The sequence below is a fragment of the Syngnathus leptorhynchus genome, chromosome 6 (genome assembly GCF_054491065.1).
Source record: "Syngnathus leptorhynchus isolate UIUO chromosome 6, UIUO_Slep, whole genome shotgun sequence".
In the NCBI taxonomy this organism is placed as follows: Eukaryota; Metazoa; Chordata; class Actinopteri; order Syngnathiformes; family Syngnathidae; genus Syngnathus; species Syngnathus leptorhynchus.
The window spans coordinates 6,320,662-6,334,535 of NC_141200.1; the positions used below are offsets into that span (position 1 = coordinate 6,320,662).

At 40.2% G+C, this 13,874-nt stretch overlaps 1 protein-coding gene across 5 annotated transcripts in view; it reads left to right on the forward strand.

Annotated features, from left to right (window-relative positions):
- LOC147055656 (pleckstrin homology domain-containing family A member 5-like) overlaps positions 1–13,874 on the forward strand; it is a 69,583-nt gene that overhangs the window by 10,911 nt on the left and 44,798 nt on the right. For 4 of the 5 annotated variants that reach the window (XM_085913413.1, XM_085913410.1, XM_085913408.1 and 1 more), the window contains exons 4-7: positions 6,678–6,764; positions 8,322–8,715; positions 8,825–8,901; positions 9,542–9,599. In XM_085913413.1, coding sequence (XP_085769539.1) covers positions 8,624–8,715; positions 8,825–8,901; positions 9,542–9,599 — 227 coding nt within the window. In that variant the 5' untranslated portion in view covers positions 6,678–6,764; positions 8,322–8,623. The remainder of the gene's footprint in view (positions 1–6,677; positions 6,765–8,321; positions 8,716–8,824; positions 8,902–9,541; positions 9,600–13,874) is intronic. The other variant, XM_085913409.1, reaches the window with a different exon arrangement.

Genomic DNA, 13,874 nt, shown 5'->3' on the forward strand with positions numbered 1-13,874 from the left:
TAATACATCTTAAAGCCAACGCTGATCAAAATCCAAACAACTCACAAGCACTCATGTGTGCAAATGTCAGCCAAGCTTAAACAACAGATGATCGCTGGCCGACTGTTGTTTGTTGACTCAGCACGCAGCAAAAACTTCCTTCCGCGGTTTGTCTGTCGAGCCCAATGTTATTGGTTTGGTGGGAAATCACTGGTGCACAACGCTGGTCACAACGCTCGCTTTGCAGCGGGCAGAAGTGGCCGAGATCCAAGCCTGTCACAACCATTGGCCGTGCATGTTTGATGTGATAATTCCCAGCCAGTGAAAACATGAAGCCGGGCTCCGGCCTCCATGTCCGCATCAGTGCACCTCTGCTGCCGTGTGCATCCGTGTACATCGCCGATGGCACCGGAGAAACGGCAGCAGTCCAGATGTGCTCTCGGGAAAGCGTCGATACGTATGTGACGTTTACGTGCACCTCACTGCATCTGGACTCGCCACTTGAACTTTGCATGTTATGAGATCTAAGTATGGGAATGAGCTCAAAGACCGGCTTCATGCGGTTTTCTAAGTGGACATCAGGTCAGGTCATGTTTTCGAATTCTACCCAGCTTGTTTCTTACTCGCATGATTTATTGGGGTTGTGAGTCAGATGTGCAGCCAAATGACTGAAAATGGATGGATGAATAAATAAATAAATAAATAAATAAATAAATAAATGTTTGACCTATTACAAATTAATTCCCTTTACAGTATTTCTTGTTGAGCAAAAAATTGGAAGTGAACCTGCATCATGAAACAACTGTTCGACTAAAAAGCTTCAAGTATTTAGTATTTTACAGTGATAACATAAAAATCATTATGTTATATGTGAAATGTTTTTCTTTCATATTTCATTGTAGCTTTCTTTGTATTGTGATGTTTTGCTGCATTTTTTTTCTCTCCTTACCATTTCTGTGTTTCAGTCTTTCTTTCGTGACAGTAATTTATTTTTTGTCATTATTATTCCCCTCGTTATCTTTCGCTTTATTTGTCAAAATACAGAAAAGCCACTTGCGTTCAGCTTGTATGAATGAATAGAGCTGAACAATGTACGAAGAGATACAAAAAGGCTATAATTAGAATGCAACACTCATTTAGCGTGTTACAGCAAAATCAAATATCATTCTGACGACTTCTTTAATTATGGTTGACTTGAAGCAATGTGCTGGAATCTCTTGTAAACACTAATCCTGCCATATGTCTCAGTGGCTTTTCTGGTGCCAATAATTGCGAGTGCAGGAGACACAGTGCTGTATTTGAGTGTAATGTGACAGACATAGACAATTGAACCACTTAATTTCGCATTAGCATTGTTTTTGGCTCCACTGCTGGAGTTTGGCTTGGGGGGGGGGGTATGCAGGGACCCTGAAATATACTTGATATATACCTTCTCCCTGGTCTCTCATAGGGAACATTTAGTGAACGATTCTTCCTGTTATCATTATTAATATTGGCTTTTTTTTTGGTTTTGTTTTGTGGACTTCCTGCGATATCATTGGCACCCCATCGCTCTTCCAAGGAAAAATAATTGCTCAGCCATTACATGACTCAGATAGCTCCAATACATTTATTTACATGCTGTTTAGGTTACAGTACAATATGAAACATTGAGATTTCCAGGAATATTGTAAATCAATTTTGACTTGATGTGTGTTCTGCGGAGGTTTTAGTTGGATGACATAAAAAGATTGCACTGTGTGATGATTTTCATGTGTTTTCTATCTTTTTTGATAGAGTGGATTATGATATCTTATGCTAACTCGTGTAGTTTTTTATTGTAAACTATGAAAATGCTATATTTCTAGAAAAAGCATGATTAACCATGCACTAGGTGAGAAGACCTTGTCACAAAGTCTAGAAAACGTTTCACTGGCTTAAGACTTCTTTTTTTATTATTCAAACCTTGAGAGTGTGCCTGTACATCGAAAAATCAATACGGTGACTTTGTATTTGGTGTAATTTAATGTGACCATTTTTTCCCCCAGGAATGGTTCTTGATTTTTACACTCTTTGCCTATGGATGTACAACAACAAAACAAACGTTCCACCATTGCATGTGTATGTTGCTTTCATCCAAGACTGGCCATTTTCAGTCCATTTGTGCAAGCTAACCAGTCAACCTCGTTCTGTACACAAGTTTGTCATTGCAAGTACTACTTGTGTTTTTTTCATTTCTGCCCACTCGTGTTACAAGCTGTGACAACTCTTAAATCCCTCCTTTAGAAATCACATCAATGTCACTGCAGCTCTGCAATGCTTGCCGTCCTCTACTAATGGCTGACAAGCACTGATGGCTAACGATCAGCTTCTAAACACTTATGTCAATACTGTTGCGGAAAGATGGACGGAAAGCAAGTTGAAGCCATTGTACATCCCGTCAAGCTTGCTGTAAATACCTGCCAGCGACAATGAGCTTGACAAGGGCTTTTTGAATAATCAGGCTGCCTTAGCTGGAGTCTTGTTTATATTTTCTACCGCTGTCAGTTAATCAGATTATATTCTGTTCTACGGAGGAAGCAAAACCTCTCAAGATATTAATAATAGATACCGCGAGGCTTTGTGGCTTTGTAATTGTTTTCTCTTTCAATCAGCTGTTAATAGTGGAAGAGTCTCCAGTTAGGCACATTTGTCCATGTCCTCTGCGGGACACTCTTTGCAATGACATCCCTGAGTGAGTTTTTATTCTATTGACAACTTGTTTTGAAGACGTCTTGTCCGTCTCGCATTTTAATTGACTGTGCTAGACAGAAAGGCATTGACTTAAACGTCAGAATTAAGTGTTTGTTGAACTGTTGTTGCGCTAAGGGGGACCTCATTCATCTCGGCGCAGCAAATTAAGCAGCGATCCATTAATTGAATTTCACAGTAATCAGGATCCGCGCATTAGGAACTCGAGGAACACATTTAGTGACACGATAGTAATTGCATGCTAGTTTACAAATGCAATTGGTCTGCTCAATGCCTCAAAATATTGTTGAAGTATCAGATCAAATGAGAGAAGAAAAATGAGGTGGTGGTTGGTGGATGCTGAGGGAGGATGGGCGGGGGTTAAACTTGATACATGCAGACTGACAGCTCTGCTTGGGACCACGTTTTCCCCCAAGTCAACTTGTTCGGAATCTTTAACCTTCACATTACAGTGCCTACATCCGATTCTGGCTATGGCCTGACTGCTGGGGACCGCGTGTCTGACATCTCATCAGCCAGGCTGCCTTTGAGATAAGTGAACAATCAATACGTATTGACTCCACGAGAAAGCTCTCTCTCTCTCTCTCTCTCTCTCTCTCTCTCTCTCTCTCTCTCCGCCTGCCGCTTTTACCTTGGTGTCCCAGCATAGGCAGCAGATGGCCTTGTGTACAGTACATGGATGTGTTTAGTGGCCCAGAGACAACTTCTCCACAGGACTCAGCTGTCCTTTCCAACAGAGACATTGATTCCTTTCCAAACACACGTACAGTTACATTTATGATATCTTTGAATGTGCTACTAGGCCTTTGTCAGGCACACTGGACAGGTGCTTTCTCAAAGTGACAATAGAATCCACAGACTAATAATAACCAGTCCTTCAATGTTGATTAAATTAGAACGGCTGTTGCAAAGTTGATTTGGGGATTTTGTTTCTCTTTCTCTCTAACTGTGTGGGCGATTCCAAGAATATGCTGTAGTTTTAGGTTAGGTTGTTTTTTAATCAAATTATGAAGTCGCTAAGGATTTGATATTCTTAGGTTGGTTTAATGTCAACATAAACTGTGTATTTTTACATATTGAAGGTATTAAGAAAAACTCAAATTCACAGGATACAGACATTTGAATTTTAAATCTGCGTATTTTGCATAAAAACACAAAAAGCAGTGGCGGAGTTGAGGTAGGTCGCATTGGGGCACTATGACCTTCACCCCCCCCAACGGAAATATACTTGGATCCCACAGATCGAAGACCAGATAATTGACCTTTGGGTAGTTTTGGATTTTTCAGGCAAATTATTTGATACATATCTGCCCATCCGCGGAGAGTACATACTATATAATCTTAATCAGTGTTTTCTGACCCACTAATAATATGTTAGGTAAAAACACAAGCTTTCACAATTGCGTTTCAAGTCATTTAAACAAGGATGCATGTTTAGAAACTATGCTACTTAGAGTGATAAAATGTGCAAATAGTGTGTGTGTGCCTGCGTGCGTGCGTGTGTGTGCGACCTTGAATTGTAAAGACACACAAACTCAAAATAGCCACAGCAACAGATGTTCATCCATAAATATGTGTCCTGTGATGTCAAAGAGCAGGATGTTTGTTTTCGTTGTTTTTCAGAAAGAGAAAAGGGGAAAAAAAACTTTTGGTATAAATGAATGAAATAATGCTATTTACAGTTCAACTTTCTTCATCCCTCGTGTCATCTTGGGAATTCTGCAACTATTTCAAAAAAGAACATCTTTAGTTGTGTGAGATTGGCACACCATCAACATTTCGTTTATTGCTGTGGAGGTCTTCCAGAGCAACAATTTTACTTAACACTGTGTACTCCATTCTGGTGAATCGAAATCCCTTTGTGAAAATCTCGCAAGTCCGCGAGGACTTCTTATGTTGCCGAATTAAAAAGATGAATGTCGGACAGACCTCTTTCTTACTGTTGCTCACATGACCCAGGCTGCTCTTGAAGATGGTCATGATCGCTCTGTCACACGGCTTTGCTTTCCCATCAGACACAGGATGCGCACGTCAACAAGGGAGGGAGAACTGCTTGGGGAGAAAAAACAAGCAGATGTTAAAGTTCCCCTTTAGATTCCATGCTGCCATTCCCTCTTTTCAGTCCATATACCTTTTAGCCTTTACCATTTCCTACATTTTTTAGGTGCACATTGGAATGATCTTATTCCGAATTGATTTCTACTGTGATACTTAGGCAAAAATACACTGCAGGGCGGAGGCATACAGTCGTGATAAAGTAGGAGATGGTGTGTACTGGAATTTGTGATGTCAGCAGAAAGGAAAACATCAAATTGCTGTGTGGAGTCGTCTCCAAGTGCAGCGTTGTCGTATTTAAAAAAAAAATTGCCAACATTTTGGAACTAATAGGAAGGTTAAGCGGTCGTTTACAATATTTGATTTGTGGTCATGAGAGTAATGGAGAAAAGGCAATATTTTTTGACTCACTCAGTATATTTGCATAGTATTGAATTGCAAATAATGTACAGTCATAAAGCAGAGAGCTTAATGAAAACTTGATTATTTTGCTACTAGTGTAAAATATTCATGCAATGGGAAATGCAGCAACTTTGTGATTATCAGTGCAATTTTATTTCTAACTTGATTTGGTAAACAGAATAGTAAATGTCTGGTTTTTAAGATTGGTGGTTTGTCTACCAGTTTTCTACTGCTTACCTGTTACAAGTCATGAGGAAGGTGGAGTCTATCCTGGCTAACTTTTTGCAATCTGAATTGATGGTCAGTCACTCACAGGGTACATATAGACAAACAAAAATTCACACCTACACTCGATCTGGAACCTTTAATTACGCTCACTTGGATGCTGTTGGAATGTGGGAGGAAGGCAGAGTACATGGGAAAAACCTACACGAGCGCAGGGTGGATGTGCAAACTTCACACACAATAGCCTGAGCTAAGATAAAAAAAAACAGAAAAGGCGGGTATGCATGCTAACGACTAGCTGAGCTGGCGCCCCATGAAATATGCTGGGGGCCCCTCCAGGTAATAACTCTTGAGTCAGATTTTTCTTTGGATTTTTTTCCCCACTTCCTCTCATCCTACGTAGAGAGCATTTAATGAACCTGTATCAGAATTTTTTGAAGAATTTTGCAGGTTTGTAAAAAAAAAATAAGGTGTTTGTTAACTGCTGAGATATCCTTGCAAATAAAATGTCACAAAAACCTACATGCATATGTAACTTCCATTTTTTTGGGGGGGGGGCTGGATAGGATTTCTGAAATTTTATGATCCATTACTTTCTAGGAGGCAATTTGTTTTGAAATATGAATAAACCAGAGAGTGTCAGTAAACACTTTGTTTGACGAACCACAACAAAGGAGTGGAGGGTGCATAGTTTGGTGTTTGTCATGGCTGCCGTACAGCTGCAAAGGGTTTTTATGTTACAATCAACTGACTCATGCAACACACAAACCATCCTTTAATTACACAAGTACCGGCGCATTCAGACATAATGACACATATCAGTTGTGGAAATCTCGTAAAACAAAAAATAAAAGCGCCATGATGTCATCACTGTGGCCGATGAGCCGGACCTTGAGGGCCCGTTTTGAGGGTTGTCGGGTTTTGATGAGCGACAGGCTGACATGTTGAGCGTGAACAATTAGAGCCCTTTTGACAAACATTTAGTGACCTACACTGCCTATTTTGGCTTCCTACATTCCTCCTGCCAATTAGCCTGTAGCTTTTTCATGTTAGTCAAACGATACAGTGTGTTGAAATCAGAGAGCAGATGACCTCATACCACGCAGTCTGCGATGTATTTGCTGAACACTGTAAGATCATAAAATCGTATCAGGTTTAGTCACCTATACGCTCGCTCTCTGTGATGGGATACTTCTGTTGTGTTTAGGTAATCACATAATTGCAACGATCTCTCGGGATCAGTTTGAGAGCTCCCTTTTACAATCATAAATGCTCTCAATTCACAGAGCCGGTTAATGTCTCAGTCGAGAACATCTTTAATGCCAAGCAGATGAGAACTGCGACCATGCCAAGTCGCTCCCTGGTCTAAAACGGTGAGTGTGTCCTCTTGTAAAATGCAGACATGCACATGGTTATTACTTCTGGGCTGGCATCATAACAAAGCAGATGCTTGATGATGCACGATTCAATACATTCTGATGGTGCACGTCTGCTCTGTGTAACTGACTGAGTAGAGATGCGAGGACGAGCTGAGCACGAAGACAATTATGTAAGAATATACCTTATACAATATAATGTTGTGTATTTGTTGCGTTGATTCAGTAGGAATATTTGATATTTGTTACAATTAGAACCCATCATGGGTTAACGACAACATTTATATCGGCAAGAAAAAAATGGTTGGCTGCATTTAAAAGGTCAACTGAAAGTTTTGACTGTATATTTTGTGAAACTCTACTACAAGTTTGGGCCGACAATTAAAAGTTTGCTAATTCAGTATACAACACCAGCTTCTCCAACTCTGATCAATATAAGGTTAATTAGAGGGACATTTGTAAGAAAATTGTGATGTCACACACTATTGCTTTACTGACCCGAGGCAAAACAAAGAGCTATTTTGTTTGCACAATCAGTTAGCTCATTGCTTTTTCTCTTCTGACGAGACAATGCCCCAGTTGCCCTCTACTTAATTCTTTAAAGCAGATGACTGTAGCATTTGGTAGATCCCCTTCCCAACACCCCTTTCCCTTACAGCAGTGAGGTACCATGTGTTTGACACAATAGGAACAAACAGGCGAGGGCCAGGGGGTGTTGGATGACTTGTTTTTGTTTGGTGTGAAAGGCTGATGTAGCACTTTCACAGCTCAGTGATGAAAATGTGTCTGTGAAGTCTGTGAAGTTTGTGAATGGAATGTATCGTGACCGGCATAAATCATGTACGGCGTACTCTGTACAGAGGCTGTTTAGATTTTGATACAATGTTGGTAATTTCACAAACAAGTGCCGGCGGACAGATCTGAGAGGGAGCCTTGCGCCGTTGTGGGAATGGTCACAAATGACTATTGATTTTGGCCAAAACCAAAAGTACTTTTGATATTGAAGTAGATCAGTGATCGCCACAACTCAAATCTTGAGTGAGTCATACTCGTGTATCAATGGCATATTGTGATAGCCAGCTGAGTCGGGATAGAAAGCAAGAGCTTTTTATAATCTTAAATTGGATCTGAGGAAAGGGATTGCTATATTCAGGAAATGTGAGTACATGATAAAAATCTCTTTTTCTGTTTTTGACAGGGATCAAGAGGGACAAAGAATAGAATTCATTTTGAGTTCTCATTTCCTCTGTGTAAAAAAAACAAAAAAAAAATACACTGCTGAGAAAACTTTGTTACACTGCAGATGGATGGAATTAATTTTTAATGGATGGAGAAAGAGCACTTGGCATTTTCTGAGATTGCTGGAATAAATTAATTTCTCTTTTCAAAATTTAACATTGCAAGACATTACATTTTTAACTCCAAATGTTGAGGACATTTTGGAGTTGACTTCCCTTTTGAAAGCAAAGCAACCAGCCTGCATCCAACAATGTGACCGACCGCATGAGCAATCTCAGGTGCGACGAGTGACCCTTTGTGTTTACCATTTGACAGATCTGACTGTCAATTCAAAGTGAGTCCGATCAATACTCTTCTCGGGCGTCACGGTTGGATCATGCGGCCCTGCCCCTTTGGTCCTTCACGCACTCTGCTGGCCGGCTGTGGCAACGATAACAACGTCCGGCTGAGAGGAATGGGATTGTCAAAGTGATTCCGGACAACTTTCAAACATGACACGTCAACGAGTGGGCAACCCGTGAAGCATACCTGGTGGCTGCCATCCGCCGTTGCCAAGGTTTCCGTGTACGCGCTGCCTGTCTGCGTGCCTGCGCGCGCGTCTCTCTCCATTGGCAGACATGGCGGCGGACCTCCAGCCCGAGTGGATTTGCGATCTGCCTTCTTCCTGGAGTTATGGACTTACTCGTGACGGACGTATCTTCTTTGTCAAGTAAGTGTGAGGTTTCATTAAATAAAAATAAAAAAAAGACAAACGAAAGGACGCCCTTGCACGCGCCCTCGGCGAGTGCTAACGTAATGCGTTCTCGCTCTCGCCTCAGCGAAGAAGCCAAGAGTACAACCTGGTTGCATCCCCTGAGTGGCGAGGCGGTCGTAACCGGACACAGAACAACTCCAGGTGAGGCGTTACTTTGCACAGCTGGCCTCTCTCGCATGTGTTACACGCGTCGTCATGGTTCGTTCTTGCGCACAGCGGCGGTGACATCGCACTGCGTGTGTGTGTGGGAGCTCCCACATTTAAGCGAGTGCTGACACTTCCCCCCTGGATGGCTGACAAAACGAATTTTGATATAGCCGTATAATTAATTTCACTTTAAATACAAAAATAGTTGTCCTAAAGCACCTGCTCATCATTGTTTTCTGATGAATGCTTCTTAAGCGACTTGTACTTCTGCAGTGTTGCATTTCCCTTTTTATTGATTACTTTGCACATTGCATTGATGACCCGAGGATTTGGATACCAAAAAAATGTGAAAAGCAATTTGTCATGTTTAAAATGGTCCTCATTGTAATTGTGACTTTCAAAGTCAGTCTCCTGAATTAAATGTGTGCAAATATTGATTTAATCAAGTGCAGTTCGGTTGTTTTTAACTTTGGAGTATTTTTTTAGGGGGGGCCTTTTGGAAGGTAAGTGTGACAGATAATGAATCGATAGATGTTTTCAAACTGTTATTTGTTTGCTTAACTCTTTAAGAATGACTTGAAGAGTACTCCATTATTCTTTAGTGAGGGGAAACTCATCTGTCTGTCTTTCACAGATCTACCCACTGGATGGGAAGAAGGATATACGTTTGAGGGTGCACGATGCTTCATCAAGTGAGTGACGCAACCGGGTCATAATTGCAGCTGTCCAATAACGGCATTTTTTATTTTATAGATATTTACATTGTCATTTCTAGCATGTGAAATTGGAACTGCTCTCCATATCTGTACACAAGCAACCTGTCAGAAGTTAATGATTAGAATATTGCGCAAGTACTACATGGCAGACATGGGCAAAGTGTGGTTGTTGTCTTTATGAGCGGATTTTATTGATTCAGTCTTACCCCGAGTCCATTTAAAGAGTTTGAGCCGTGTAATCGGGTCTGTTTTCCTTCTCTTGTTTGAGCGTATATGATCTGCTCACACTTTAAAATGCGACTCGTCTTAGATGAAAAACATTTCCAGGTTGGTGTCAGCCTGCAGCATTACAGCAATTTGAGAAGCTTCATGTTTAGTTTGCTCGGCTCCTAGAATTGGATATACATAAATTATTGCATTTGCTGGCGGTAGTCAGGTTTCCATCCAAACGGTTCACTAATCTTCAATTCATTTTGGGAAAATCAGCATACGGCAATGCAAATTCATAGGTGTTGCATGCATTCTTTTTGTTCTTTGGGTTGTTTTGAAAACAAAAACATTGTTGGGCCGTTGTTTTGTGCAAAAAAGTTTTCGATAAGTCGAATGTTTAGCAAAAATCACGATGTTTTGGACCCAACAGTTTTAAGAGTGCATACAAGTGAAATCATTTTCCTCAACAGTTTGCATTCGGGATGGACATATAGTAACACTCAATTAATGAATGAATGAATGAAGTCTTCTTTGATTGACAGTAACCAAACTAGTAATAGGCGGAAAACGAGTTTGGAATGCACTTTAATTCAAATCAAAACTTTATCTGATTATCTGATCATTGGTTCGATTAATCGATGGAATAATCAAAAGAATAGTCAATTCTAATATTTTTGTTTTTACATTGACAGCCCCATTCAAAATCACATTGTTGATGAATCATTTCTTGAGCAAACTGAGGCAAAATGCGGCACACTAATTGGCCTCAACTATGTAAGTCTCCACCAGAGAGAACATGACATCAGCTCAAGGAAGTTGAAGACAATCGGAAATGAATCCATGCCTGACATTTGAATGTCAACGCGTCTTCAAATTTTTGGATCTCCAATTTTTAATTCTGAAATGAGTATCATCCCTTCCTTGCTGTCGAGTAGAATGCCTTGTTTAGAAAGTGTGGCAAATAAAATATCTTCACACAACTCATCAAAAAAGGCCACCATCAGGAACCCTCCCAAAATAAAATTGTGATATTCAAATATTTTGGCACATTTCTCTGTATATTTGTAAAACCAAGGTAGAACCCAGGAGGATGAGTTTGCATTGCAGAGGGTGGAGGAGTGTTGTGTCACCATGGATTCACTCTCCCACGTTGACTTCTTCATGAATTTGTGCAGCTCCGTGTGGCAGGCTGTCAAGCAGTCAAGCTGAAAGTCAGTCAGTCACTTCATAGCTTGGGCGTTTTATCACTTTCAGTGCAACCCGGGTCTCCACATCGCAGTTGGAAACAAAGACGCTAGCACAATTGTGACCACACAATTTCCCCCAGTCATTAAGAACTGTCGAAAAATTGACCTCAATTTAATTAACGAATTATTTCTTTTAATGTATCATCTTGAACTGTAAGAGGGTGGTTATTGATTATTTGAGTAGCACAATATATGAGCACTGACGTAATGCCCTGTTAGTTGTGTGTCTGCGCATTTTCCGATTCGCAGGCAACATTCTGCTTCAGTATGTAGCGGCTGTGCTCGCTCTGCTTGAAATGGCTCAAAGTGTCCTTAAAACCCACAGCTACTCTTCAACACAAGAGGCCCCTGGTCTTTCTCTCCATTTTCTTGCCGTGTGCTCTTCTGCAGCCTGTTGACAGTGTTGGCACTTGTGTTCATGATGAGACTTGAGATAAGGTGCTTGTGGGTTGTTGTTGATATTACGCGGTGACGGGCAGAGGCCTGTTTGTGTTCGTAGCCTTCCCTCGGACAGGTTGTCTAGCCGTTTTGCTACTTTAGCTAACTCACTACGACTATTTGCTGACAGATTATAAATGTGATAATTACCTGGGAAAGTACACAATTTGAGACGGTGTCAAGTGGGTGAGAAAAGATTCAGAAGTGAACCGTGAGTCTGATGACTGGGAACATCCTGTACTAAAGATTTTATTATTCCGCTCTTACATTCGAAGGATTTTTGTGTTAATAGTAAGTTAGGATCAAACAGCCACCTTGTTTTAATTCGACATTATTCTTAGATCTTTTTTGATGCTGGTAAAGGATATGGCCCGCGTGTGTCTTAGCTGTCGTCATCAGGTTACACAGTGGGCGAATCAAGGAGCAGATTGTGCTGACGTCAGCTGTCCTCTCGAGTGAAGGGGGCAGCTAGGTCGTTGTTGTGATGGCGTAAACGTAGTGTTTAATTTTATGATTATATTATTGATGTGACACCGTGAGTTTGGGATTCATCTTATCGGTTAACAGGCTGTTGGCATTTGGCCTAGTCATAATTTAGAAGGTGTCACTGCTCTGTGAGAAGGTAAACGTGGCACAAAAGTGGAAGCTCAAAGTGGATTGCAACGGCAATGTCTACAATAACCAAACAAAAAAACAACGTCCACATACGTATCACACAAAATTCAGCAGAGGGATCATCTAACGCATTAAAACATTGTGGTAAACCTTTTCCAGTTCACTGGAAAGTTAGTTAGCTGCATCTAATGTTGAAGTGACTCACCTCCTGAGCAGACAAACATCTTTTACTTTAATGGAATTTTTGTAACTGGGCAACATTTACTCTATGAAAGTCCAAACTAGATTTTCTAGGTTTATTTTGTGAGCAAGATGGATTGTAAAAACAATTTTATGCAGCAAATCTGAAATATCCTGGCTTTGTTTCAAAACATAGTACTAATTCACGGAGGAACTCGCAGCTAGCCAAAACAAATGACATATTTTATTTTATTTCAACTTAATGATTGTTAAAGTGGCCCCCCCAATCCGTGTCACTTTAGAAAAGCACAATGCCAAATTTGTAGTACTGATTGTCTTTTTATTTTTCAATTTAAAATAGCTCATTGAGTTGAGAGGAATGGAGTCAATAGTAGCCACGTAGCCATTAGCGCTAACGTATTCGAGTTTTTAAGTCCAGTGGCTTCTGGCTCTGTTCTCGTTGTGATCAATCAGGATGCAGAAAGCCGTCCAAGTAGGAAGCGATTTTGGCACGTCTACAATTGGAACACTTCAGTCATTAGAGGAGAAAGGTTACAACAGTTACTTTTTAGAAATCAAGTTTTAAATTCAGCTTTTCTTACAGCCAAAACTTTATCTGTGTTTATGAGGTTTAGGAAACCAAACAGACCTCCTTGGAAAATAATAACTGCTATTCTCATAAAGACTTTATGCGAATATTTTGTGATTATTTCTTATTTGTTTTGTTTTCATTTATTGGCTGGCAGAAGAGAATGAAACCATAGATAGCACAATGCAAAAAAACTTCCACACTTTGGTCACTAACAATGTCCTTAAAAAAAAAAAAAAAAAAAATCTCGAAATGGAGCTTATTGTGCTTGGGTACTTTCATTAAAAAGAAAAACTCGAAAGTCTAATGAGGAACTCCAGAACCTAGTAACGCTTTAGGCCAACCCACTTGACTTATATTCCATTCTTATGTCTCATTCAAGGGTATTTTTTGTCAGTGTCCTTTGTGAGCAATTTCCCGCAGCATCAACATGAAACGCGACATAAAATCTGAAATATTGTTATACTGTACTCTGCAGTCCCTGCTTTCATAAAGCTGCTCCCTTGTTCTGTTGTATTATTCATCAAGCAGAGCTGAGAAAGAAAGAACTAATTGAACTTTGGCCAATTACAAAAATTGATGTTCAGCCTCCAAATCAATTGCGCAATCAAGGTTATGTAGGTAGAAGAAACTAATGATTACTCTCGAAAGAAAAAAAAAATACCCTTGATTGGATGGACTAAGTGCAATTCTTCACTGAGGAGGCCATAGACTTTAAAATAAATTACATGACACTACATTGTCAGAAAAAGTAACAAGGTACATTTTTTAGATGCCATGAACAAAATACAGCCTCATCCATTGAGATAACAAAAAACACAAAATTTAGTTTCACTGCAATGACAATTTTCTGTGGATTTGTCTTCATCATTCATCTCTACACTTTACTGACACTTGAAGCAATCGCTGAAATTAAGCATCGTTTCGAAACATAAGAGCCTGTTTCATTGTTAAATAATGTCAGTCAAATTG